The sequence below is a fragment of the Notechis scutatus genome, chromosome 6 (assembly GCF_049901735.1).
Source record: "Notechis scutatus isolate UNSWTSFEM ecotype Mainland chromosome 6, rNotScu1.2, whole genome shotgun sequence".
Classification (NCBI taxonomy): Eukaryota; Metazoa; Chordata; class Lepidosauria; order Squamata; family Elapidae; genus Notechis; species Notechis scutatus.
Window position 1 is genome coordinate 79,002,727 of NC_142014.1, and position 26,224 is coordinate 79,028,950.

Sequence of the window (26,224 nt, forward strand, 5' to 3'; positions counted from 1 at the left end):
CAAATAAACCCAACAAAAGGTGTGCTTTTTTCCTCCCCAAACAGTAAACTGATCTCTATTATATGCCAATTATGTTACTTTACAAAATAATAATAATTTACTAATGCAAATTTACAAATAATAATTTGTTAAGTGGATGGGGTTTAATTGGCAGCCACTGCAAAGGCAGGCGGGGTAAATATGAATTCCAGGGACAAAAGAGTAAAATATAAAAAGGTTTTCATTCAAATGTTTGAATTTAACTGTTGAAATCCTAACCCGTCTAATCCTGCATCCTTCCACTCAAATGTTTCTCTGTGTTTTTAAGCAGTGGTCGCTAACCAGTGGGCCCGAGAACCACTAGTGGTCCACGAGAAAATTTTGGCGGTCCGCAGAGAAATGTCACACCCCCCCCAAACAATTAATCCAGGCTGCACGGGAACGTAAGGCTGCGTCCCCCCACATGGCCTGTGGGAACACAAGGCTTGCATTGCGAACAACACGAGGTAGTGAGGGGAGGGGGGAAAGGGCAGGGGGGAAACTTGCCTCACTCGCCCTAGGTGCCTGGCCTGGCCACCGGGCTGCTTCTTTCCGCTTCTTTCTTCTTCTGCTTCTGGCTGCACACAAGGAAAGCAGCCAAAGTCTTTCTTTCTCTCCCCCAAACTCCGCCAGAAATGAGTCTTTGAGACTCTGCAAGGCCTCCTGATCCAAGAGGCGGCATCGGCAAAGACTCATCTTTGGTGGAGTTTGGGGGAGAGAAAGAAAGACTTCTGCTGCGTCTGCTGCTTTCCTTGCATGCCTTCCTCCTCCTTCCTCCACTCCTCAAACCCTTCTCTTCTACTAGCATTGATGATGTTACCTAATTGGGTCATGAAATGTCTGCAAGTAACTACCGTATATGCCGGCGTATAAGGCGACCCGGCGTATAAGACGACCCCCCCAACATTTCCACTCAAAATATAGTTTGTTATATACTCGCCCCCTCTTCCGCACGCCTTCCACTTTTGCACTTTTTTTTTTTTGAGGCACTTTTGTGCACCGTGGAAACGAATCCCGTGAACCCGAAAGGAGCAGCCAGCCTTCTCCCAGCTCCCAAGGAAACGAGGCTCGCACCGCCCGAGCTCCGCTGAGGTATCCGGCTGGGGCTGTCAGGAGTTGTTACCGCTGGCGCGGCTCCGCGCGGCTCCAGTCCCGCATTGCCTCGGGAAGGGAAAGGCAAAAAGGAAGAGCCGCGGCGGCGCTTTGCAATGGCAGCAGCGGCTCCTGGTTTTGCCTTCCCTTCCCGAGGCAATGCGGGACTGAAGCCGCGTGAGCCGCGCCAGCGGTAACAACTCCTGACAGCCCCAGCCGGATACCTCAGCGGAGCTCGGGCGGTGCGAGCCTCGCTTCCTTGGGAGCTGGGAGAAGGCTGGCTGCTCCTTTCGGCTTCACGGGATTCGCTTCCACGGTGCGCAAAGTGCCTCAGCCGCGGCAGCCGTAGTGCTTCCCAATTACTATTTGCCGGCGTATAAGATGACCCGGCGTATAAGACGACCCCCCCCCCAATTGGAGGCATGTTTTTCAGGGCAAAAAAGTCGTCTTATACGCCGGCAAATACGGTAATCAAGCTCAGAAAGCACCACATCTTCCTTCTCCTCCCCTTTTCCTTCCTCCACTCCTCCACTCCTTCTCTTATACTAACATTGATGATGTTACCTAGTTGGGTCATTAACCATCTGCAAGTAAACAACCAAGTTCAGAGAGCACCAAGGACCCCATAATCTTTTTCCTCATCCCCTTCTTCCTCCTCTTCCCTCCGCTCCTCAGATCCTGCTCTTATAACATTGATGATGTTACCTAGTTGGGTCACGAAATGTGTGCAACAAAACAACCAAACTCAGAGAGCCCCAAGGGCCCCACAGTCCTCCTCCTCCTTCTCTTCCTCCACTCCGGAAACACCCCCCTCCCTTCTAACCCACATGATGTCCCCTAGTTGGGTCATGAAACGTCTGCAAGGAAAAACCAAGCTCAGACAGCATCAAGGACCCCACAAAATGGGATGGTCTTTCCTTTTGCTTTCCTCCTCCTCTTCCTCTTCCTCCTCTTCCCTCTTCCTCCTCCTTATATTTGCAAGGTGAACCCAAGGGTGCTATACTGTATGGGACAATATGTTTCATCCCAACACTTCTCCTTGTCAAAGCATTTGAAGGCAGATGTGGAGGGTTTTTTTGCACTTGCTTCAGAAGTTATTATCATTTCAATTATTTATAAAGGCACCTAACCAAAAAAAAAAAACACCAAAAAAACTCTGGAATCGGTCATGGACTTCCTAAGTATCCAAAATAATAATTATAATAATAATCATTTTTAAAATCTACTTTCTGATCATTTAATCCCATTGCAATTACACAGCGATCGTGGGAACTGACGAATCCTACAGCCATGCTGTTTTGTTTTTTTTAAGAGAGTGGGAAATCCGGAAAAACGACTGCATTCATTAAAAACTCTCGGCAAATGACTCGTTTATCATCCACCCTGCAAGAATGGCGCAAAAGCTGGCGCACAAATTATTTATGAGGTGTAACAGTTTAATGGCGCATAAAATGGATTTTTTTCCCCTCCCTCTTTCCTCCCTATTAGCGGAAGTTGTGGGTTTTCTTTCTCTGTGCCGCTTCCAAACTTGGCAGGGTACCCCTAACCCATTTAAAACGATGACAGATGCATCCATTTTTTTTTTAAACTGCTCCATATCAACTTGTGAGTTAAGGGGAAATGGCTTGCGGTGGGTTCTGGCTGCTGTTTATCGAAGGTACCTCGCGGAAATCCTGCCGAGAACTCTTCCCGCAGCTATATGGGGACTTTCAGGAAATTCGTTAACTTTGGACAAACTTTCGCCGGCACAGCCGAACACCAGCGGAGAAACATGGCGTCAGACGGGAAAGGTTTTGAGATGGCTTTGGAAGAAACCAACTCAACCAAAAAAGCAAGATGCCCTATTGAAAGGCGTGAAACCAGCTGCAAACAGAAAAGCCCTACAGGTTGTTCTTGATGTACAAACAGTTCATTTCGCGACCGTTTGAATTTACAACGACGCTGAAAAAAGTCAGAATAACAGAGTTGGAAGGGAGCTTGGAGGTCTTCTAGTCTGACCCCCTGCTCAAGTAGGAGATCCTATACCACTTCAGACAAATGGTTGTCCAATCTCTTCTGACAAACCACCAGTGTTGGAATACCCACGCCTGCCCAGCCAGCCATGCCCACACCCAGTCCCCGAGGTCAACCACAGCCCCAATGTGGCTTTCAAATGAAACTGAGTTTGACACCCCTGCTCTAATATGACCCCAGTGTCAGGGTTCCAACCGATGCCCTAATTAAATCATGAGCCTCAAGCCAAGCTTCAAAAGAAATCCAGTTAGTTATTAGGAGCTTCATGTCAGCACGAACCAAGTGGAGCCGACTCTGACCTCAGTTAATTCACACTTTGGCTCTGGCCCTGTTTCCCCCTCCCCACAAGATGTGTCATCCATCACATTCCTCCAATGAAGCAACTTCCCTCCAGCCACTGTGGGTCTCTGTGGAGATGACCTTGACGTTGCCGGTTGAAAGGTGCTTTGTTTTGACTGAGATGCAAGCTCCTTGATAGCAGCTGCAAAGTTCGATTCCCCCATCCCCTGTTGCCTATGGCAACTCGAGAGCAGGTCAGGGATGCTTTGCGAGTTGACAGCTAGGACATTGCAACCAAGTGGTGCCAGGCTACCGGTTCCACCCGGTTCTGCCGAACTGGTAGTTTCAAAAAAGCCTCCAAGGATCAGCTGAAAGAAGAGAAAAGCACAGGATCGGCCCTCCCACCAGCCCCTGTGCTTTTCTCTTCTTTCTCCTCTCAGCTAATTGGCGCTGCAGGCCTCAGCTGGCGTGGGGAAAGCTGCATGCGCGTGTTAGGTGCACGCGCACGCGGGCAATCCCCAAACCGATAGCGGAACAGATAGGATCCCATTGCTGTTGCAAACCATCATCAATATGAGTCAGCTGTCGAGCATCTGAATTCTGATCAGGCGACCATGATGAGAGCTGCCAACGGGTTGTGTGAAAAACGGTCCTAAGTCGCTTTTCGGAGTGTCGTCGTAACTTTGAACTTAAGTCAAGGACGATCTTGTTGTGGTTCACCGGCAGCCTGTGCAGATGGCAGCAGAATCGGACAGTGGGGAAGAACAGGGACCAGTCTGGGAGTCTGAGGAGGACTCGGATGAGAGTCCTGCATCCAATACAGAGATGGGGCCAGGACCATCTGGGAGTGGGGTGCTGACTCCGGAGCCTTCTAGCAGCGAGGAAGAGGAGCAAGGGGAGCCTGTTCCCAGTGCGCGTGTGCACAGAGCTGCTAGAAGGCAAGAGCAGCTGAGACAAAAGGGGAGACTCGGGAGTAAGGATTGGAAGTGATTGGCCCTCCCATAAGGTATAAAGGAAGTGCAAAGGTAAGAAAACCTTTGCAGGAAGCAATGTCATTCGCTCTGACCAGTTTGGACTCTGAAAGCTCCGTGGTGAATTTGTTCTCTGTTTGGTTTTGGAAAGACTAATTGGGACTTTAGTTGTTGGCAGCAATTCAAGTCAGATAAGGTGCGTTCTTATCAGACGTTTCCCCGAAAAATTTTGGCAGATGTCCCTGGGACTATTTATAACCGGTTAAGACTCATTCCAGGCTGTGAATGACGATAATTCACAGCCATTGAACTAAAATAAAAAAGTTTTAGATTTTATGAGTGTTCGTTGGTGTCTCAGGAAGCCTTGATCAGAACAGATCTATATCTTCTGGCTTTCCAAACAAGCAAGAACGTTTGGAATTCTTTCTTTCTTTCTTTTTTCTTTCTTTCTTTCTTTTTTTTTTCCTACACGCCCGAGCAGAAATGATTATGAAAAGGAAACCATTAAAGGAATGCTAATGACCATGAATTGTGACAGATGCTGTAGTAACCGAGGCCTGTTGGCTGACTCGTGGCACCATTAACAATCTATCATAAAATACTCTGAACTTGGCTCGTTTACGACTGCTGTTCCACTCGAGGGGAAGAGAAACAGCGAGGAAGTCCCTCCAAGGCAAAAAACAAAAATAAAAAATCAGAAGCCATTTATTTATCCTAATGTCATGATCCCCGCTGTTTTGCTGGCATGATAATTAAGGAAATGAGAAGGGATGAAATATGGTTGCTTTATTTAAAAAAAAAAGAAAGAAAGGGGGGTGGATTGGAAGGGAAGGGCTTTGCTTAAAAAGGGCAAGGTGGCGTGTTGGGGAGAGCCGGTGGATTTGACGAAGCCGGGAGACTTAATTGGTTGGAACGTCCTCCGGGTCAGAAGAGAGCCACAAGGTCAGGAAGCTTGGCTGGCAGATGACACCAGGAACTGGAGAACAGCCATATGTGGAGATATCAGTTGAGATCCCAAGGGAAAGGCAATTTACAGGTAATCCTCAATTTACAGCAACAGTTGGACTGGAATATCTACCTTTCTCTCTCTCTCTCTCTCTCTCTCTCTCCATCCATTCATCTATCTTGGAGGAAAAGCAAAAGATCTTCAAAGAAAAACCAGAAAGTCCAGTTGCCTCTTGAAAAAGGACAACCATGAGCTGGGTGACTGAGAATCTCCACTGACATCTGTCTGTCTGTCTGTCTAATTATCTATCCATCCATCCTCTCTCTCTCTCTCCCTCTCTCGCTCTCCATCCATCCATCACCTCTTTTATCCATCCATCCACCCACCCACCCATCATCTGTCTGTCAATCTGTCCATCTGTCCATCCAACTATCTTTCTATCCATCCAATCTTCCAAAAGGTGAAGAAGAGCTGAAGAAGCTTCTTGGAGGAGAAGCATCTTCAAAGAAAAACAAGAAAATCCAGTCGCCTCTTGAAAAAAAAAGGACTTTTGGGACAACCAAGACCTGGAGGACTGAGAATCTCCATGGATATCTATCTATCTATCTATCTATCTATCTATCTATCTATCTATCTATCTATCTATCTATCTATCTATCTATCTATCTATCATCTATCTATCTATCATCTATCTATCTATCTATCTATCTATCTCTATCATATATCCCTTTTACCATCTACCACCTACCCACCCATCCTTTATCCAGCCACCCACTCACTCACCCACTCATCCACCCATCCACCCGTCATATCTCTCTCTCTCTCTCTCTCTCTCTATCCCTTTTACCATCTACCACCTACCCACCCATCCTTTATCCAGCCACGCACTCACTCACCCACTCATCCACCCGTCATATCTCTCTCTCTCTCTCTCATATATCCCTTTTACCATCTACCACCTACCCACCCATCCTTTATCCAGCCACCCACTCACTCACCCACTCATCCACCCATCCACCCGTCATATTCTCTCTCTCTCTCTCTCTCTCTCTCTCTCTCTCTCTCATATATCCCTTTTACCATCTACCACCCACCCACCCATCCTCTATCCAGCCACCCACTCACTCACCCACTCATTCACCCATCCACCCGTCATTCATCTATCTATAGATCTATCTATCTATCCATCATCTATCTATCTATCTATCTATCTATCTATCTATCTATCTATCTATCTATCTATCATCTATCTATCTATCTATCTATCTATCTATCTATCTATCTATCTGTATCTATCTATCTTTCTATCTTATCTGTATCTATCCATCTTATCTGTAGCTATCTCTAGCTATCTAATCTGTATATTTATATTCACATTTCTATTTATCTATCTTATCTGTATCTATCTATCTGTATCTATCTAATCTGTATATTTATATTCATATCTCTCTATCTCACAGGTCTTAAAGTTGCCAAGGTTGGGCACCCCTGTTCTAGCAGGAGCTGTGCATTTATCTATTTATTTATTTCTTAATTAAATGTATATGCCACCCATGTCCCCGATTAAGATAAATCCAGAAGAAACACCACCACCCCCCCCACCAAAAAAAACCACAGTTCTGCTCCTTCAAAAAGACTCATCTCATCCACTCAGGATGGAAGCAGAGAGGGGACTCAGGTGGACAAACTCCCACCTTATCCTTACATCTCTTCCGCAAACAATAGTCTAGCAGAGTATAAGATCAATTGCATATTTTGGAGAGAAAAATGAAGCTTTTTAAGAGGGCAAGGGGGAAACCCACTCCAGTTCTCCAATCCAGATAAATCTAATTATTCTTCTGCAACACCTGGCTAATGTACTGATTTAAGCACCAACTGCCTTTTTTTTTTTTTTTTGGCAAGCAATTAAGGGGGCCTCTGGAACTGAGTACAATTCATTCTCCTTTTGATATTTTTTTTTTATTAAAACAACCCTTTAATATTCAGACTTTTTAGGACTCGAAGAAACGAATGCTCCAGTTTGCAAAAGATGCTTACCAGGGAGACAAGCCAACTAAAAACAAATGGAAATGATTTCCAAAGTAAGATCACTAAAATAGGGCTGGGGATTTTCAGCTGTCTTTTGAGATCCATAACCTTTTTTAAAAAATATTTTTATTATTATTTTTATTTTATTCCTTAGAAATACACACCGCTTTACTAGAATTCTAGAACTTGCATGCAAATAACAGCGCTATTTTTTTGATCGTTCATTCTTCAAATGGACGATTTCATCCCAGAAAAGTGGCTTGTGGCTGCGGGCATTTAAATACATTTCTATATAACCATTATGCTGCAAATCATTAAAACAAAAACAACCTGGCTGACTTTTTTCTTCTTCAAAAAACCCTTTTCCTCAAGGAGAATTTGTCCAAAGTTTCTCCCGCTAAACACAATGTGCTAGGTAAGCATCCCACCGAGGACAGATGTAGACACTGTATATTAATAAAAGAAAAAACATCCTATTTGTCTCTTTTAATTGAAATTCATCTCTTTTTTTTCTTCTACTGTGGGAAAAAGGTAAGAGGAGGAAGAGATACAGGTAGATCCTCAGTTTACGACCATGATCGAGCTCAGAATTTATGTTGCTAAGTGAAACATTTGTTAAGTGAGCTTGGGGCCCATTTTACGACTTTCCTTGCCGCAGTCGTAAAGCGAATCACCGCAGTTGTTAAGTTACTAACATGGTTGTTAAGTGAATCTGGCTTCCCGCTTGACTTGGCTTGTCGTAAGGTCGCAAAAGGGGACCCCGTGACCCCGAGGAACCGTCATAAATACAAGTCAGTTGCCAAGGGTCCGAATTTTGATCACGTGGCAATTGGGCTGCGGCAAATTGGGGTGCAAAGGGACGCGGTGGCTCAGGGGCTAAGACACTGAGCTTCTCGATCAGAAAGGTTGGCAGTTCGGCGGTTCGAGTACCCCAGCGCCGCATAACGGAGTGAGCTCCTGTTCCTTGTCCCAGCTTCTGCCAACCTAGCAGTTCGAAAGTATGTAAAAAATGCAAGTAGGGTGGGAAGGGAACAGCGCTCCGTGCCTCTTCGGTGTTGAGTCATGCCAGCCACATCACCAGAGAGACGTCTTCGGACAGCGCTGGCTCTTCTTCGGCTTTGTAACGGAGATGAGCACCGCCCTCTAGAGCCGTAAACGACTAGCGCTATTATGTGCGAGGGGAACCTTTACCTTTACTTTTAATATTGGTTAAGTGTGAAAAACGGTTGTTAAGCCACTTTTTTTTCAACATCGTTCTGACATCAAACAGTCACTAAATGAGCTGTTGCAAGTCAAGGACTACCTTTCTTTCAGTGCAGGAACTGTTGCTGTGCTATTCTATTCCGGAGTATAGATACGTGCCTATGTAAGCAAAATTGATTCGGACACAGGAGTGTCTAATCCAAGAGGCAGATAAACCATCCAGGCTGTCACTCTGCACTGTTGGCAGAAGACGTATTTGATTCTATTTAAAGATTTTCGGCTGTGATCCGATGCCCGTATGGCTACCGTATCATTTAGAAGGACAAACCCCTGACAAGTTTTGGATTTTGTGCAACCCTCCAAATTGGGAGAGGCCCCCAAAGTAATCAAAGATTTAAAGAGAGATGGATGGAATTAGAAGCAGGCAGGTAGCATTACTATAAAGGAGAAAGACTCTCTTAAAACCCATTTTCTACCTTGGAATTCATGGACACGAAACCCTTTTTTTTGGTGATTTTCTAAAAGAAGGGTTGATTTCCGAGGGAAAATAATAAAAAGTGCGGATAAGATCTGAATGTTTCATTCATCGCTGATCAGGGCATTTTGCAAAGGGAAAGGATGGGGTCTACGCCGCTCAATTTGTTCTGGCGGTTGAGGTGAACTGTAGTCTCTGTTTAGGAATGAAAGCCAACTGGGTCAACCACCAGGAGACAGTGAGTTCTAATCCCACCTTAGCCATGAAAGTGGACTGGATGACTTTGAGCCAATCACCAGGAGACAATGAGTTCTAGTCTTACATGAAAGCTGGCTTGGCGACTTTGAGCCAATCACCGGAAGATGGTGAGATCTAGTCTCACCTTAGCCATGAAAGTCTACTGGCTGACGTTGGGCCAATCATCAGGCAACAGTGAGTTCTAGTCCTGGCCCGGTGACTTTGAGCCAATCACCAGGAGACAATGAGTTCTAGTCCCACCCTAGCCATGAAAGTCAACTGGGTGACTTTGGGCCAATCACCAGGCGACGAGGAGTTCTAATCCTGCCTTAGCCATGAAACCCAGAATTGGCTTAATTCTGTTCAAGGGCCCACATCCTAAGTTTTAGGAATGAACACTAATTTCACGGATATTTTTCACTGCATTGCAAATGCTCATTACTGAACTTCATCTGCTACGCTGCTATAGTGTCTTCCTGCTTGGCTAGGCCTCAAAGAAGTAATTCAGTTTTAGCCGACGTGGTTTCCCTCCAATTATTTCAAAAATCACAGACGACGACTCGTTTTTCTATTAAAATGATGAATGAGCTAAATGAGCTATGTAATAAAATACTGCAGGCTTGTAAACAAGGGAGGTTTTTTTTAAAAAAAACTGAAAACGTGCCACCTCGTTTAGCATGCCTGCCCTGTGGCATTTTCTAGGCTGGCCATTTTTAAAACACAGGAAAGGAAGAAAACAAAAAAAAAATGAGGGGAAAATCTGGGAAATAAAAAAAAATCAGTTGTAATTAGTTTTTGGAGGAAATCGGAAGCCTCGTTGGAGTCGAAGATCAGCCAGTGACAAATGGAGCTAACAAAATTGTGACGTGCAGCACAATAAATTCCCAATTTAACAGGCATCCATTTAGTGGACTTCAGATCGTGTCATCATCTCCTTTTAATGACCCCATAATCCCTTGTGAGGTGGAGTCTGGACAACTGAATGGAGCTGAGTGTTTTGGTTTTTTTTGTAAATTTTATTTGAGTTTTCACAAAGAGAAAAAAAATACAAAGAAAACATCTTTTTTGAAAGCAGCATAATCCCGGGTTACATTTCTTCGTACAGACACAAGTTCAGGTTCATGCTCATTTTTATATTCTATTCCATATTACTATTTTACATTTTCTACATAGCTTCTCCCCTCTTTTAATTTTCTCAATTTTATTTTAATTATCTCATCTCAATTCAAATCATTGTATTTATATTTTTTATCTGTCCTGTTTCAATTATCTATTATCTTTTCTCATTAAACAAAATTTCTCCTGTAGTTACTGATTGGAGTATGACACCTTTATATCTTTTCCCTAAAGTTGTAACATTCAATATAATACATAACTTCCATTCGGATTCTGCTTGGTACATTCTTAAAATACACACTGTATTCTTAAAAAAAAGAAAAAAATTATAAATGTATACAATTAAAACAACATTCCATTCCAATTCAATTCTATCATTAATATTAATATTCATTAAAGTCTTAACATCTTTAACATTACTTTTCAATTTAATATCATACTGGAGCTGAGTGTTTTACTGGCCGGATGCCCTTCCTGTCACCAATATGGAGTTTTGTTCGGCGGATCTATTCTCATTGTGCCGAGAGAGAGAAATATCTGCCTCTACCTAGGATTGAACTCACAGCCTCCTGATTGTGAGGCCAGAGTTCCACCCTCTAGGCCACCTCACCACTCGTTTAGTGGACTTCAGATGCCACAGACAAAACTTGTGTGATCTTTCCCAGGCACAACTGTGGCAGCATGGGAGCATCGGATCTCAATATGGCTTCCAAAGCTGACAATTTGCTTTAGAAATACAGGCAGCCCTTACAACCATTCGTTTAGTGACCGTTCGGTGTTACAATGGCACTGAAAAAAATGAGACCTAGGACCGTGTTTCACAGTTACGACCTTTCCGCATCCTGACAGTCATGGGATCCAAAATTCTTGGCAACTGCTTCCTCTTTATGACCGTTGCTGGGTCTTCTGACAAGCCAAGACAATGGGGAAGCCAGATTTACTTAACAACCGGGTGGCTAACTTATCAACGGCGGTGACTCGCTTAGCAAGGGAGACAAAGAAGGTCATAAAATGGGGCAAAATTCACTTGACAAACGTCTCGTTTAGCAGCAGAAATTTTGGGTTGTAAACCAAGGACTACTTGTAACCAATTTTAAACGTGTATCTGGCACCAATGTTCAGAAATATATATTTTCATTGCCTCTCCAGTTAAGAAATGAGGTTTTAACACCAGTGGCAACTCAATAAACCGTTTTTTCTAAAACATCATGTCTTAAAACCAGCTGGTTTCCCCCAGTGCTGAAGCAAACGTACGAACGATAAACGCCAGGTCATTATAAGGAGATGGATATACGGCGGCTTTTGTCTACCTCGGTTATCCATAGATTTACATTTTAAATTCCAGATGCTCCGGCGGTTCAACCTGGCCCTCATCATTTGTCCGCTGATGGACGGTCAATAAGTTATTTATAGCCATGTCACCGCTATGAAAACTATGCCAGCGACTATAAATCTCAGCGGGTCCGAATGAAGTTTTTTCCACAAGACGCTTTTGATGAGAAAGAGTAAAATAGAAGAGCTCCCTCCTAAAATGACGGTTTTAGGAGGTCCCAAGGAATGAGGAGGGCGTGGATTATTTCCTTTTAAACCAGGGTGTCCAACCTTGGCAACTTTAAGACTTGTGGACTTCAACTCCAAGAATTCCTCAGCCAGCAAAGCTGGCTGAGGAATTCTTGGAGTTGAAGTCCACAAGTCTTAAAGTTGCCAAGGTTGGACACCCCTGGTTTAAACCTTCCCCTGCCCATTTCATGTTCTACCTCAGGAGTGTCAAACTCAAGGGCAGTGGACCAGATTCAGCCCGCAGAGTGTTTAGATCTGGCCTGCAGGGCTGGCCTGGAAACACAGTTTCTCCCACCCCCAAAAAAACCCTACCCTGAAAGTAAGTCCTAGCTTGATTTTTTGCACACACGCCCAATATAAGCCCTACCCCCCAAAATAAGCCCTAATTAAGATCCCGCCCACTCCAGAGCGCACGGGTAAAAATTAAGCTAGGGTGAGGAAAGAGGGGGGGGAGTGAAGCTGCCCTACTACTGTGTTTCTCATATAATAAGGCCGGGTCTTATTTTTTTTTGAGCCCCGAAAAAATGGCTAGGCCGTCTTTTCGGGGGGTGACTTAATTCCCCCCCCTTGCATCTTCAGGCGGGCGGGCGGCGATGGCTTGGATGTTGACCTCGGCATTGGTGGGGCACTTCGTATCCGGGTCAACGCAGGCAGCACCATATCCGGGTGTGCAACAAAAGTACTTCCTAACGGCAAGCCCTCCCACCATTTCGCATGTTTTAATATAGGCCTTAATTTGGGGGGAGGGGCTTAATTTCATTTCATGCCCATAAAACATGCTGGGACTTCCTATTGGGGGAGGCCGTATTGTTGGAGAAACAGGGTACTTACCTTTGGACAGGTGTAGCTGGGCCTCGCACACCCCGACACCTGCCTTGCCGGCCCATTTCTTCTGGAGCCGGCAAGGCTTTCCTGAAGGCCTCTGGAGCTGAGAACAAAGCTCTGGATCGATCCTGAAGGCTGCAGAGGCCTTCAGGAAAGCCTTGCCGGCTGCAGAAGAAGAAGTTACTGAAGGCCTCAGACAGAAGGGAGGGAGGGAGGGATTATGAGAGTGAGGGAGGGTTTCAGGGAAGTCCTGCATTAGCACTTGGCCACCACAGGTGCCCCCGACACAAGTCCCCTGTCATGGCCACCATGTCCCCTTGGCCCTCCGAGGTCAAACACAACCCTGATGCAGCCGTCAATGAAATCAAATTTGACACCCCTGTTCTATCTTTTGGGCTGTAAGCTCAAGGATAGGGAATACCGTATCATTATTATTTGACTTCACACGACCCTCCGCCCGTCTTTCACAGGTTTGTAAATTCCAAAAGATGGAAGCTGCCCGGGCTACAAATCTTACCCACATTTCCCTCAGGGTGTAAAAGCAAACGGAGTCCATTTTCGTTGGACAGATGGGAGCCTTGCTGCAGCTCCATTCATGGCCTGCGTTCTATCAACCGGCATCCCTTTCCCAACTTGAAAAGCTTGACATGATGCCAACAATACCACACTTTCAAAAGGAAAATTGCGACATTTCCTTTTAAGTGCCTCAAAGAACTTTAAAAAATTAAATGCACGTTTCAGAATGTGGAAGTAACAGAGAAGGGAGGAAAAAAAAAAAACCACCAGGAAAAGCCTTTAAGCAAAATTTGCAGTTCTATTCCCCCCCCAAAAAAAGATATTTAGGTTATCTTTTAGTAAAATGCAGAGGTCGTGTTACAGAAACATAGATATCTACTTAATTTGAACGTTAATGTCTTTAGTTTATCTCAACTGGCATTCTTAAATTATCTTTTCTTTTGGATTACAGGCAGTCCTTGACTTGCAACCACAAATTTGAAAACCAGAATGTTGGTTGCTAAACCTAAGCGGCTGTTAAGTGAGTCGGGCCCAATTTTACAAACTTTTTTTTTTTTTGGCCATCATTGTTAAGTGAACCACTGCAGTTAAGCGACTCGTGTGGCCGTTAAATGAATCTGGCTTCCCTTATTAACTTTACTAGTCTCAAATGGAGAGCAGGCGACTCCGTGCGACGCTGCAGCCGTCGTAAAGGCTCGTGGCTTGCAGCCCTCCAAATTTTGATCACAGATTGCGGGGACGCTGAGACCACCGTAAACGTGAGGAATGCTGGAAGGTCGCTTTTTTTCAGTGAATCGCTGCTGTTGTTAAGTGAGTCACGTGGTTTTGAAGTGACTCCGGCTTCCCCGCTGACTGTCCGGAGATCCCAAAAGGACACCGTCATAAATGTGAACCAGATGCCAAGTGTCTGAATTTTGAACATGTGACCGTGGGGAATGATTGATCAGTCTTAAGTGTGAAAAAATGGTCCTAAGTTGGCTTTTTTTTCAGTGCCGCTGTAATTTTGAATGGTAGATTGTAAATCAAGGACTGTCCACATGGTCAACCAGACCATCTTAGGCAGGGGGTCTCCAACCTTGAGAACTTTTAACTCTTGTGGGCTTCAACTTCCCCAGTTGAAGTCCACAAGTCTTATCGTTGCCAAAGTGGGAGACCCCTGATCTTAGGAAATTCTTTACAACCGCATAATCTTGGGAGGAACCGTACCACTTACCAGGAGCTGTGACTTCATGCGTTCGTCTTCGGCGGAAGCTCTCTCGCGCAGGACGGCCCTAGCCAAATGCTCGCTGGACGCAGCCCTCTCCCGGTCAAGGGCTTTGGCCAATTCATCTTGGACGGACGATTGGTTTTGTTTTAATCTGCAAAAAGAGCCGAGCGTCAACTCATAAAACAGTTCTAGGGTCTTTTTAGAGTTGCCAACAGAAAGGGAGGGGGGAAAAGAGGTTTGAAAGAGCAGTGTGGCAGCTTGGAAATCAAAAGTGCATTCCATGCATAATTTTTCAGAGATAGTAACTAGGGGACTGAAGTTTCTGCCATGCCAAAGTCTAACTGGAGAGCATGATTGAGGACTCTGGACTATGGATGTGTCCCATTGGAGAATATGAATTATGCTACACCCAGGGGGTGGGGGGAAAACCAAGGTCAAGGGTGACAATGAATGATGTGTCTCGGAGTTGGCTACACCCAGGCAGTGCCGGACATGGCAACTCCCAATAAATCCTTTTGAAGTTTTGGAAGTTTGGCTCGAAACTCATGATTTATTTATTTTTTAAATAAACTTTATTGAATTTTTATTATATTAAAAACAAAAAAAATATATCACTCCATAACAGCTATTTGTGGTGCTTATTGTACAACAATAATTTGTGCAGAGACTCATGATTTAATTGGCGAAACTGCCGGAATCCTGACACCGAGACAGAAAAGTGAACGGTACACAATCAAAATGGAATGTCTGCCTAAGGCACGGCTGTCAAACTCAAGGCCCAGGGCCCGAATCCAGCCGACAAGGTGCTTAGATCGGGCCCACGGGGCCGCCCTGGAAACAGTAAAGGATCGGCCCACGGTGCCTCTGCCCACAAAAATGGGCTCCCGAGCTCCATTTTCAGCTGTGACGGCCTTCTGCAACTCTGCCAGCAAAAACCCTCTTCAATTGGAAGCCTGCTATCATGTCACCCCTGGTCCTTCTTTTCTCTGGACTGGGCATGCCCAGTTTCTGCAAACTTCATATGTTTTAGCTTCTTTGAGAAAAAAAAAAGGTGGGGAGAGAATAAAGTAAGAGCTGGAAGGGACCTTGGAGGTCTTCTAGTCCAACCCCTGCTCAAGCAGGAGACCCTATAGGATTCCAGACAAATAAATGGCTGTCCAAATTTCTTCTTTAAATCCTCCAGTGATGGAGCATCCACAACTTCTGGAGGCAAGCAGTTCCACTGGCTAATTGTCCTCACTGTTAGGAAGTTTCTCCTTAATGCACTGTACTGCACACCAGAACAACTAGACACAAGGACGGTTTTTCCCCAAACGCCATCCCTCTGCTAAACAAATAATTCCCTCAACACTGTCCAACTATTTACAAAGTCTGCACTACTATTACTATTAATCTTCTCATCACTCCTTATCACCCATCCCCTCCCACTTGTGACTGTAGGACGGTAACTTTGTTGCTTGTATCCTTACGATTTATATTGACTGTTTCCTAGTATGATTTGATTGCTTATTGTACCGTATAACTATCATTATTAAGTGTTGCACCTGATGATTCTTGACTCTTGACGAATGTCTCTTTTCTCTTATGTACATTGAGAGCATTTGCACCAAAGACAAATTCCTTGTGTGTCCAATCACACTTGGCCAATAAAGAATTCTATTCTATTCTATTCTATTCTATTCTATTCTATTCTATTCTATTCTTATTGTACCCTATGACTATTATTAAGTGTTGTACCTGATGATTCTTGACTCTTGACAAATGTCTCTTTTCTTTTATGTACACTGAGAGCATTTGCACCCAGACAAATTCCTTGTGTGTCCAATCACACTTGGCCAATAAAGAATTCTATATCTTCTATATCTAATTCCAGGTTGCTTTTCTCCTTGATTAGTTTCCATCCGTTGCTTCTTGTCCTGCTTGCTTTGGAAAATAAGTTGACTCCCTTCTCTTTGTGGCAGCCCCTCAAATATTGGAAGACTGCTACGTCATGTCCTCCTTAGTCCTTCTTTTCTCTAGACCAGCCATACCCAATTCCTGCAACCGTTTGTGTTTTGTGTGTTTTAGCCTCCAGGCCTTTCATCGTCTTAGTTGCTCTTCTCTGCACTTTTTCTAAAGTCTTGTTCCAAATTTCAATGGAACCAGCATCCTGAGACATGGAAGAACATTCAGCACGACTTGCGTCTCCTGGTAAAGCCATAATGCGCCCAGGCGCTGCGGTAGAGACATATAATTGATGCTTTTTAACAGGCAAGAGCACTTCTAAGCATGAATGCCAGCCTTTATTATATGCATAAAGCTTCAAGTCTAGCAAGTAATATGATTTCAACTTATCAGCACAGCACGCAGATATAATATCATTATGATTATAAAAATCCTATTTCCCAGAAAGATTAAATGCATTATTAATATTTCTTGGGTAGCGCGTAGTGTGTAATCTAAGCATAGCTATCCTTATTCCGGGCCACTCTTTTTTCAAAATAAAGTGATTTATCTGTCATATTTACCATCAAAGGTTTTAACTCACACATAACTTTATGCAAGAGTTACTACTACTCGGGTGATGATCATCGGAAGTCTCTCCTGACGGACACACAAAGGAGACAGGAATGGAAACTGGCCGATCCAAAATTCCACCTCCTGCAATATTTATTTATTTATTTTTAATTTCTATGCCTCGTTTTAATTAACAACTCAAGGGGGTGAATCAGAGGTGGTGAATTCAGCAGGTTCTGACCAGTTCCGGAGAACCGGTAGTGGACATTTTGAGTAGTTTGGAGAACCAGCAAATCCCACCTCTGACTGGCCCCGCCAACCCCATCTCTTCTCTGCCTCCCATTGAGTCCCAGCTGATCGGCTGGGTCTTCTTTGGTTGCCCTGCATAGGAGAACGGAGCTGGAAAGCAGGTTAGTGGGGCGGGGAGAGAATGGAGATTTTGCAGTAACCTTCCCCTGCCACGCCCACCAAGCCACGCCCACAGAACCAGTAGTAAAAAAAAATTGAATCCCACCACTGGAGTGAATGTATATAATCCACCATCTTCGTCCTCTTTTGTATACAATAACAACAACGAGGGAGGAAGGGAAGGAGGGACGGAGAGCATGAGGCACAGGCCAGGGAGGGAGGGAGGGAGGGAGGGAGGGAGGGAGGGAAGGAAGGAAGGAAGGAAGGAAGGAAGGAAGGAAGGAAGGAAGGAAGGAAGGAAGGGGATCAGGCACAGGCCAGGGAGGGAGGGAGGGTGAAAGAGAGAGAGGGGGGGGGAGGGAGGGAGGGAGGGGGAGAGAGAGAGAGAGAGAGAGAGAGAGAGAGAGAGAGAGAGAGAGAGAGAGAGAGAGAGAGAGAGAGAGAGACTCTTTGGTTTCATGCAAGGAAAGCAGCAGAAGCAGCAAAAGTCTTTCTTTCTCTCCCCCAAACTCCGCCAGAAATGAGTCTTTGTGAGACTTTTCCGCGCCGGCACAACCTCTTAGAGCAGGAGGCCTTGCAGGGTCCCAAAGACTCATTTCTGGCGGAGTTTGGGAGAGAGAAAGAAAGACTTTCGCTGCAAGAAGACTTCTTCTTCCAAAAACAAAAGCAGCAGAGACTGGGAAAATCCCCCCCCAAAAAAAGTCTGCAGGAAAATTCCCCACCCCGCTTTCCTACCGATGGATCGTTCTTTATTTGGGATTGCAGAATACCGTGTCTATCTGTCTCTCTCTCTCTCTCTCCCCTCCTGAGAATGGAGCTGAAAAGCAGGTTAGTGAAGGAATGTGGCTGCCTTGGGGGTTTGAAGTATGTGAGGGATGTGTGTGTGTGTGTGTGTGTGTGTGAGAGAGAGAGAGAGAGAGAGAGAGAGAGAGAGAGAGAGAGAGAGAGAGAGAGAGAGAGAGAGAGAGAGAATGAGAATATCACCGCCAGCCCTCCAAGGTTAGATCGGATCTCTCTCTATCTCTCTATCTCCCCTCCTAGCGGCAGTGTTGGAGCTTCCCAAAGGAGCCCAGGGAGAAAATGCCCCCCCTCCATGGTGCAGGAAACTGACTAGACCATGCCCACCATGGCCACGCCCACCCAGCAACCCAGCAGAAAACCGGTTGCTAAATTTTGTGAAGCCCACCCCTGCCTCAGTGAGGTGCTTCTGCTGAACCTCCTTCTCGGTCAGATCCAATTTTGAACGGAGCCAGCTGTTTGGCCAACTCTTTCTCATGGGGGGCTGCTTAGCATTAACCACTGCTTCCTGTTGGGGCCTGAAGGAGCCCGGGAGGGCAGGCCGGGAGGGGAGGGGCGAGGAGAGGCCGGCAAGGCGTCCCTTGACGTGAGTGACATCGAGTTGGCCATGCCCACCCAGTCACATGACCACCTAGCCACACCCACCCAACCCGTCATTAGGCGGATCGTATTAGTGGTCCGCGGGATTTAAAATTATGAATGTGGGGGTCTCTGAGGTCCACTCAAGGTTGGTGACCCCTGATCTAGAGAATATCTGTATCGCCGTCTCTGCTTTATATTCTTTAATTTGCAAAAGGTGGGATGTTGGGCTCGTATACGTAATCTGAAAAACTGCCCATAGAACCAAAATCCTCCTTTTAAAAAACAAAAACCCTACGGTTGGAAAAAAAATGATTAAACAACATATAGATTTGAAACCTGAAATATTCCTATTAGGAATGGTACCAGAAGGTTATAGTAAAGAAAAGGTTTACTTAATTATACATGTCTTAACAGCGTCTAGGATTGTATTTGTCCCAAACTGGAAGAATGATAAAACACTGATAGAGGGAAAAAATATTTGAATGTGCAGAAATGAATAGATTGACATTAGAAATTAAAGAAAAAGAAGAAACTGAATATTACATTGTATGGTATATGTTTTATCAATGCATAGAGAATAGAACAACCTAAAAAAGATTTGATGTATTTCTAGAGCAATTAGAGAAATTTAAGCAAAGTTATTATGGGATCACAATTAATAATAATATCAATTATTATGTATATGGGAATATATATGGGAACATTGATGTATTGTTAGATTTGCTAAGAAGAATATCATTATTAATGTTTAAATAATTGAAATATGTACCCAAGTCGACGCATGATTGAAATGGAATGATTCGTTGCATATCAAAAACAATTTTAAAAAAATTATTTTTAAAAAATACCCTGCCATTCTACACCTCTCGTTTTTGCACAAGGAGGGGGAAAAAACGTATTAAATAATAAAATATGCCGGCTTTATGTACGTTCTCACACTGAGCGCAAAGTCAACATCTTTGAGAAGACGCCCGCCAGTAAAAGACGATCAAATAGACCTCTTCAAACAAGGGCTGGAAACGGCAGCAGAGATTAAGGTCTCGTGCCTGGTGTACACGGCCGAGGTATTTTTTCGGAGAAAATCCTTATAGCCGGGGGTCATTTTGCAAATGGCTAAGGGGAAGGAAGGCTGGCAGTAAGAAGTGATCAAATGGGCTCAATCGATCCGAAGAGAGCCAGAAGGGACCTCGGAGGTCTTCTAGTCCAACCCCTTGTTCAAGCAGGAGACCCTGTCCCAATTCAGAGGAATAAGTAATGCAATCAGAATGGAGCTGGGAGGGACCTCAGAGATGTTCTAGTCCAACCATCTGCCCAAGCATTTCCGACAGGTCTTTTCTTTTCATCATCTCCAGGGATGAAGCACCCACAACCTCTGGTGGCCAGCTGTTCCACTGGTTAATTGTCCTCCCTGTGAGGAAGTATCTCCTTAATTCCAGGTTGCTTCTCTCCTTGATTAGTTTCTATCCGTGGTTCCTTGTCTTGCCTTCTGGTGCTTTGGGAAATAACTCTTCTTATTGGTAGCCCCTCAAATACTGGAATACTCATCTCAGGTCACCTGTAGTCAGGTGACTACATTAAACTAAACATACCCAATTCCCTCAACCATTCATCATATGGTTTTTGTTTTTGGTTTGTTTTTTTTGTCTCCAGGCCTTGAATCATCTTAGTTGCTCTTCTCTGCACTTTTTCCAAAATCTCAACCTCTATTTTTTTTTTTTTTTTGGTAATGCCGCATTCCAGGTGTGGCCTTACTGAGGCTTTCTAAAGCGGTCCTTTAAGACTTCACGTGGAAGGAAGCTTCGAGGCTCCATAGACCTTCCGGGATGCAAACCAAAGGGGAGTTTTTAACAGAGTTTATTAAGCAGCATTTTCAATTACTCGAGCAGAAAGCGTAAATTATGCAGGCACGGACTAAATTTAGCACGGCAAGACTGTCCCCAGATCCTGCAGATTATTCCCAACAAATCCCATTGGCCACCCAATCGATGGTGCAGAAAGAGAAGAGGCCGAATGGACGGACACACACACACACACACACACACACACACACACACACACACACACACACAGTTCTTGTTGCAGAAGATGGGAATAATCCCAAACCGATGTTCCGATATGGCAGATAGTTGACGAAGACGAAGCAGCATCTGCTGGCTTCCGCCCAGCCATTACTGGAAAAGGTGGGTCATTATTTTTTTTTTAAGAGGAAGGCTTCAGCCACAAAGGGCAGTGCTGGTGAAACGTTTGAGCCTTACAGGGCAATTCTGAAACAGGCCAAGACAGAGCAGAGGAAAAGGTGTACTAAACATGTGTACACATGTAAAAGTGTACAAAAGGGAAGTCAGAGCAAAGACGATTCTGCATTTTTATGGGAATGGGTTTTTGATCGATGTCCGGCTCAGAACGAAAACCTTCTTCTACTTGCCCAGAGCTATTTATCCTTCTCAAAGCCTCAAAAATCCCCTTATTAGGTTTTCCTTCCTTCCTTCCACTTCTTTTCCTTCCTTCCTTCCTTCCTTCTAACCTCCCTCCTACCGTTAGTCTCTGGGTGTTATGTGAATTTTGTTGTATGTGCATACTGTGCATATACATACAATGACAATAAAGTATTATTATTCCTTCCTTCCTCCCTCCTTCCCCCATCCTCTCCTTCCTTCCTTCCACTTTTCTTCCTTCATTCCTCCCTCCCCGTTCCTTCCTTTCTTCCCCTTCCTTCTCTCCTATTTTCCTCCTCTCTCCTTCCTTCTTTCCTTCCTCCCTTCCTTCCTCCCTCCACTCCTTCCTTACTCTCTCCTTCCACCTCTCCTTTCCTTCCATTTGTTTTCCTTCCTTCCATTCTCCCTCCCTTCTCCTTCCTTCCACCCTCCTCCCTCCCCTCCCTTCCTTTCTTCCTTTCACTTCTTTTCCTTCCTTCCTTCCTCCCTCTTCCTTCCTTCCTTCTTCCATCCCACCCACCCTCCTCCCCTCCTTCCTTATTCCTCCCCTTCCTTCCTTCCTTCCATTTCTTTTCTTCCATCCTCCCTCCCTCCCTCCCTCCCTCCCTTCCATCCATCCATCCATCCATCCATCCATCCAACCAACCAACCACCCATCCATCTTTATGGAGGACCTAGCTCAGGATGCCATATGCTAAAATAAATAAACCTCACTCAGGGGTTTCACACAGAGGTAAAACAGGGACCCAGAGCGAGACTTCTCACCACCGTTGGTAAGGAACCCAGTTCTGCACAGAAATGGAAAAGCAGAAGGAAAGATGACTTAGAATAACTTTACTGTCACCTTAAATGTACACTAATCGGAACACATTAAAATGAAATTTCGTTGCATACAGTTCTCAAAAGGTCACCACCTCCAAAATACACAACATGGACATGACAAAATAAATAACAAATAAATACAAAATTATGCCTGGGGCCACATATATTATATGACACAGAGAAACAACACAGTCTAGTCCAGATGTACACATGTACATGGCGAGAGAAACGAATCTTGTAAGTTTATCCGACGGGTGGCCTAGGGAACAATACTTTGAAACCCCCTCCTAGAGGGGGAGCAACAGACCATGAAGTGGGTGTGTGGTGTCTAACAATGCTTCGAGCTCTAAGCACACAGCGCTTAGAAGCAGCATCCTGAATAATGGGAAGCGAGCTTCCTATACCCTTCTCCACTGTCCTCACCACTCTCTGTAGGGACTTTCTATCTGAGGCGCTGCTGCCACGACACCAAACAGGGATTGCGGTTTGTTAAAATTATCTCCATCGTGCCTCTGTAAAAAGTGGGCAGCACAGCAGGAGAAAGAGGTGCTCTCCTCATCCAACGCAGGAAATGCAGATGCTGGTTAGTTATCTGCACCCCCCGATACTTAATACTGACGAATGTCCTTGCAAATTGACATCACAAGCTCAGGCTCTTTATCCTCAAACCAGAACAAAGAGATCCGAAAGGCTTATTTGAAAAAGAACTTCATTCAAGATTTCATTCATAGCATTTCTTTTTTTTCTTCTTTCTATCGGTTCCCTGCAAGGAATCGTTTTCAAGCTGAATCGGACATTGTCTCTCGCTTCGGAAATTGGACCGGCCCATGTGTGGGACGACGCCAGGAGAACTTGGTCGACTGAAAGGGTTGTGCGCCAAAGATGACAAACGTACTCTCAACTCCCTGGAGCTTTGGTGCAAAGCAGGGCCCGTGCCAAAGACGGGCTTAGCTTATTTGCATTGTGTAATTGTAGGGTTTGCAGGAGTTTAATGAAACTAACACAAGTCAACACTGCCCTGGGATCACAAACACCTCTGTGCATCAACTGAGAGCCGCTTCCTCCGCCAGCACATTTGATTGGCATTTAGTATGCGCCACTAGAAAAGCCTACAATGTCTAAATCTCCAGCAAGGAACTTTACCGAATGCGTTAATGCCCAGAAAATAAATAGACAGACAAATCCACAACCTGCCCTTTCATTTCAATGTAATACCTCAATTGGGATTCAAATGCATACCCGAACACAAAGACACACACACACACACACACCAACACACAGAAGTGATTGATATTCTGCCTCTATAGGTAGTCCTCGACTTACAACAGCAAGGGAGCCCCTAATTTATGTTGCTAAATGAGAGATTTGTTAATTACAAATGTGCAATTCAAGGCGTGCTGGTTGTCCCCTTCATGGCTTGGGACCAGGTTATCTGAGGGGATGTCTCTTGCCGGTCACATCTACCCGGCCCATCAGACCGGAGAGACCGGGAATACCGCGGGTCCCATCCCTGAGGGACATACCTGCCACCAGACTTAAAGCCACCAAGGTTGAGAAACACAGGTGCTCAAGAAGGAAGAAGAGAACAACCAACCAGACCTCACCCCAGGAGTGTCCAACTGTGGCAACTTTTAAGGCTTCTGGACTTCAACTCCCAGAACTCCCATGCTGGCTGGGGAATTCTGGGAGTTGAGGTTGAGGAATTCTGGGAGTTGAAGTCCACCAGTCTTAAAGTGGCCAACTTTGGAGACCTCTGATCTAGAGCAACCCTTCCCACCCCTGGGCCCTACTGCCCCCCAGGGCTGAGAATCTAAATGCAAGGTCAGTCCGGTTAATATCGCCAACGGAGATGTACGAAGTCCCCATCCAATTTAGAAAAATGCTTCGCTTGGCTTATGGACATATTTTTTCTTCTTCTCCCGAGATGGAAAGCCTCTATTTTTTCCCCCCTCCCCTTCCTCAAGTCAAACAGCTTGAAGCAAGGCGCTACCTGCTGGCATTATTATTGTTGTGAAATCCATCTATCTGCGCTACGCCACCGTATATAAACACCACTATGTAGGGCAATTTTCAATTTCCAGGCCCTTCAACCTCAGCTGGCATTCAAAGGCTCACCGGCAGGATTTCGCCTCCCCGGGGCAAGCAGCCAACTGCACAACCGCAAAGAGACACACACACACACACGACGACGCCAGCAAATATCCACACATAAGGCATGGTCCTTCATAGCAAAAGGGGGGGAGGGGGGAAACCCCACCAGGTGCAGAAAGGTCTCCGGCACAGCATGTGTGAGTTCAGTGTATTGTCATTTCTATAACCCACGACGCCACTTTGGCATCAAACGCCGAGACCAAATGGGCTGGCAGAAATGGCTGAGAGACATTAGCTTTTTTTGATGCCTGTAGGCCTGATGATAAACAGAGATGTTGGCTGGTGTGTGTGTGTGTGTCTGTGTCTGTGTATCTAGGACAGGAGTGTCAAAACTCAATTTCATTGAGGGCTGCATCAGGGCTGAGGTTGACCTTGGGGGGGCCGTCCGGGCATGGCCGACTGGGTGGGTGTGGCCAGCGTGATACCACTCCCCAAACTGCTGGCATGTTTCCTCTTTGCATCGGGTAAACTGAGCCGAAGCGATGTCGGCCCCTTACATTTTCCAGGGTGGCCCCCATGGGCCTTGAGTTGGACACCCCTGGTCTGGGACATCTTGCCATTGGCCAACTTGCCATGGGACAAGAGTCCCACTAATATCGAAGAAAGGGTGGAATGGAATCATTAAAGCAAGGAAGCCCGAGGAGGGACAAAAAGAACTGCGAATGGCCGAAAGTAAAATCATTTTTAATTACTTTAAACACTCATTCAACTGAATGGCTGAAAGGTCCTGCGGCGAGTGGGCCACAGCGGGTTGTCCCATTACAAGCTGGGGAGTTTGAGAGATGCAGGAGGACCGTATTTTTCAGAGTATAAGACGCACTTTCCATTCCCCCCAAAAAGTGGGTGGAAATGTCTGTGTGTCTTATACAGCGAAGGTCGCCGAAGCCCCGTCCCCCAGCAGCCCCCCATCCTTCAGCCTCTGCCTCCCAGAAATTTGCCTCCTTGCAGCAAACAGCCTGTTTCAGCTTCAGACCAGCCCTGTTAGCACAAGCAGCTGATGGTTGGTTGGATCAGCCTCCTGTCGATCAGCTGTTCCAAGCTGCAGGGATCGCCTATTGCCACCTCTGTGCGTCCGATTTTCAGCCTCCGCACACCCTTTTGGCCCGTTCCAGGCAGTAGGGATCGGAATGGGCAGAAAATGGGGCACGCAGAGGCCAAAAATGGGGTGCAGAGGCTGAAAATGGGGCGCGTGGAGGCGGCAATAGGCAACGGCAATCCCTGTAGCCTGAAACAGCTGATCGTCAGGAGACCGATCCTACCGGCGATCAGCGGCTTGCGCTAATCAGGCTGTGCTGAAGCTGATACAAGCTGTTTGCTGCAAGGAGGCAAATGGCTGGGAGGGCCGAGGCAGATACAATAAAAAATAAAAAATCTTGTTTTCCTCCCCAAAAGCTAGGTGCGTCTTATACTTTGGAGCATCTTATACTCTGCAAAATACGGTAATTTGAATACCATCCCCAAACCTAGATATCTATAGGGCCACCTGCTCCCAATCTCTCTCAGTGTGTGTGTGTGTGTGTGTGTGTGTGTGTGTGTGTGTGTGTTTTCGTAGATTTTCACAGGTACAGGTATGCAGGTCTTGGCGTGTTCAGGTCTTTTCCCGTGTAAGATTGAGAGCATCTTGGCAACGTTTCGACGAGGTCCCACTCACCATCTTCAGGCTGGTGCTTTCGGCTTCGTGCTTGTGCGAGCAAAGCTCAGTCACCCAAGAATCCTGCATCCAGTTTTGGTCACCACACTTTGCTCGCACAAGCACGAAGCCGAAAGCACCAGATGGCGAGTGGGACCTCGTCGAAACGTTGCCAAGATGCTCTCAATCTTACACGGGAAAAGACCCGAACAGCCAAGACCCTGCATATATATATGTGTATACACACACACACACACACACACGCATGCATACATACAAGTATCTAGTCAACCAATGGTTAGCACTAAAATTGGTGCTAGGCTAAGTATCAATTCATTCAAATGTGGGAACATAACAGCTCTAGGATAATGACTTGCTTAACTCCACCGGTCTTATCATCAATGATGCTTAACCAA

General features: G+C 45.4%; 1 protein-coding gene across 3 annotated transcripts in view; it reads right to left on the minus strand.

The window, feature by feature from the left end:
• The window catches only part of CHCHD3 (coiled-coil-helix-coiled-coil-helix domain containing 3), a 423,433-nt gene that overhangs the window by 326,879 nt on the left and 70,330 nt on the right, over positions 1–26,224 (minus strand). For all 3 annotated transcript variants that reach the window (XM_087968922.1, XM_087968921.1, XM_087968920.1), the window contains exon 4: positions 14,493–14,637. In XM_087968922.1, coding sequence (XP_087825048.1) covers positions 14,493–14,637 — 145 coding nt within the window. The remainder of the gene's footprint in view (positions 1–14,492; positions 14,638–26,224) is intronic.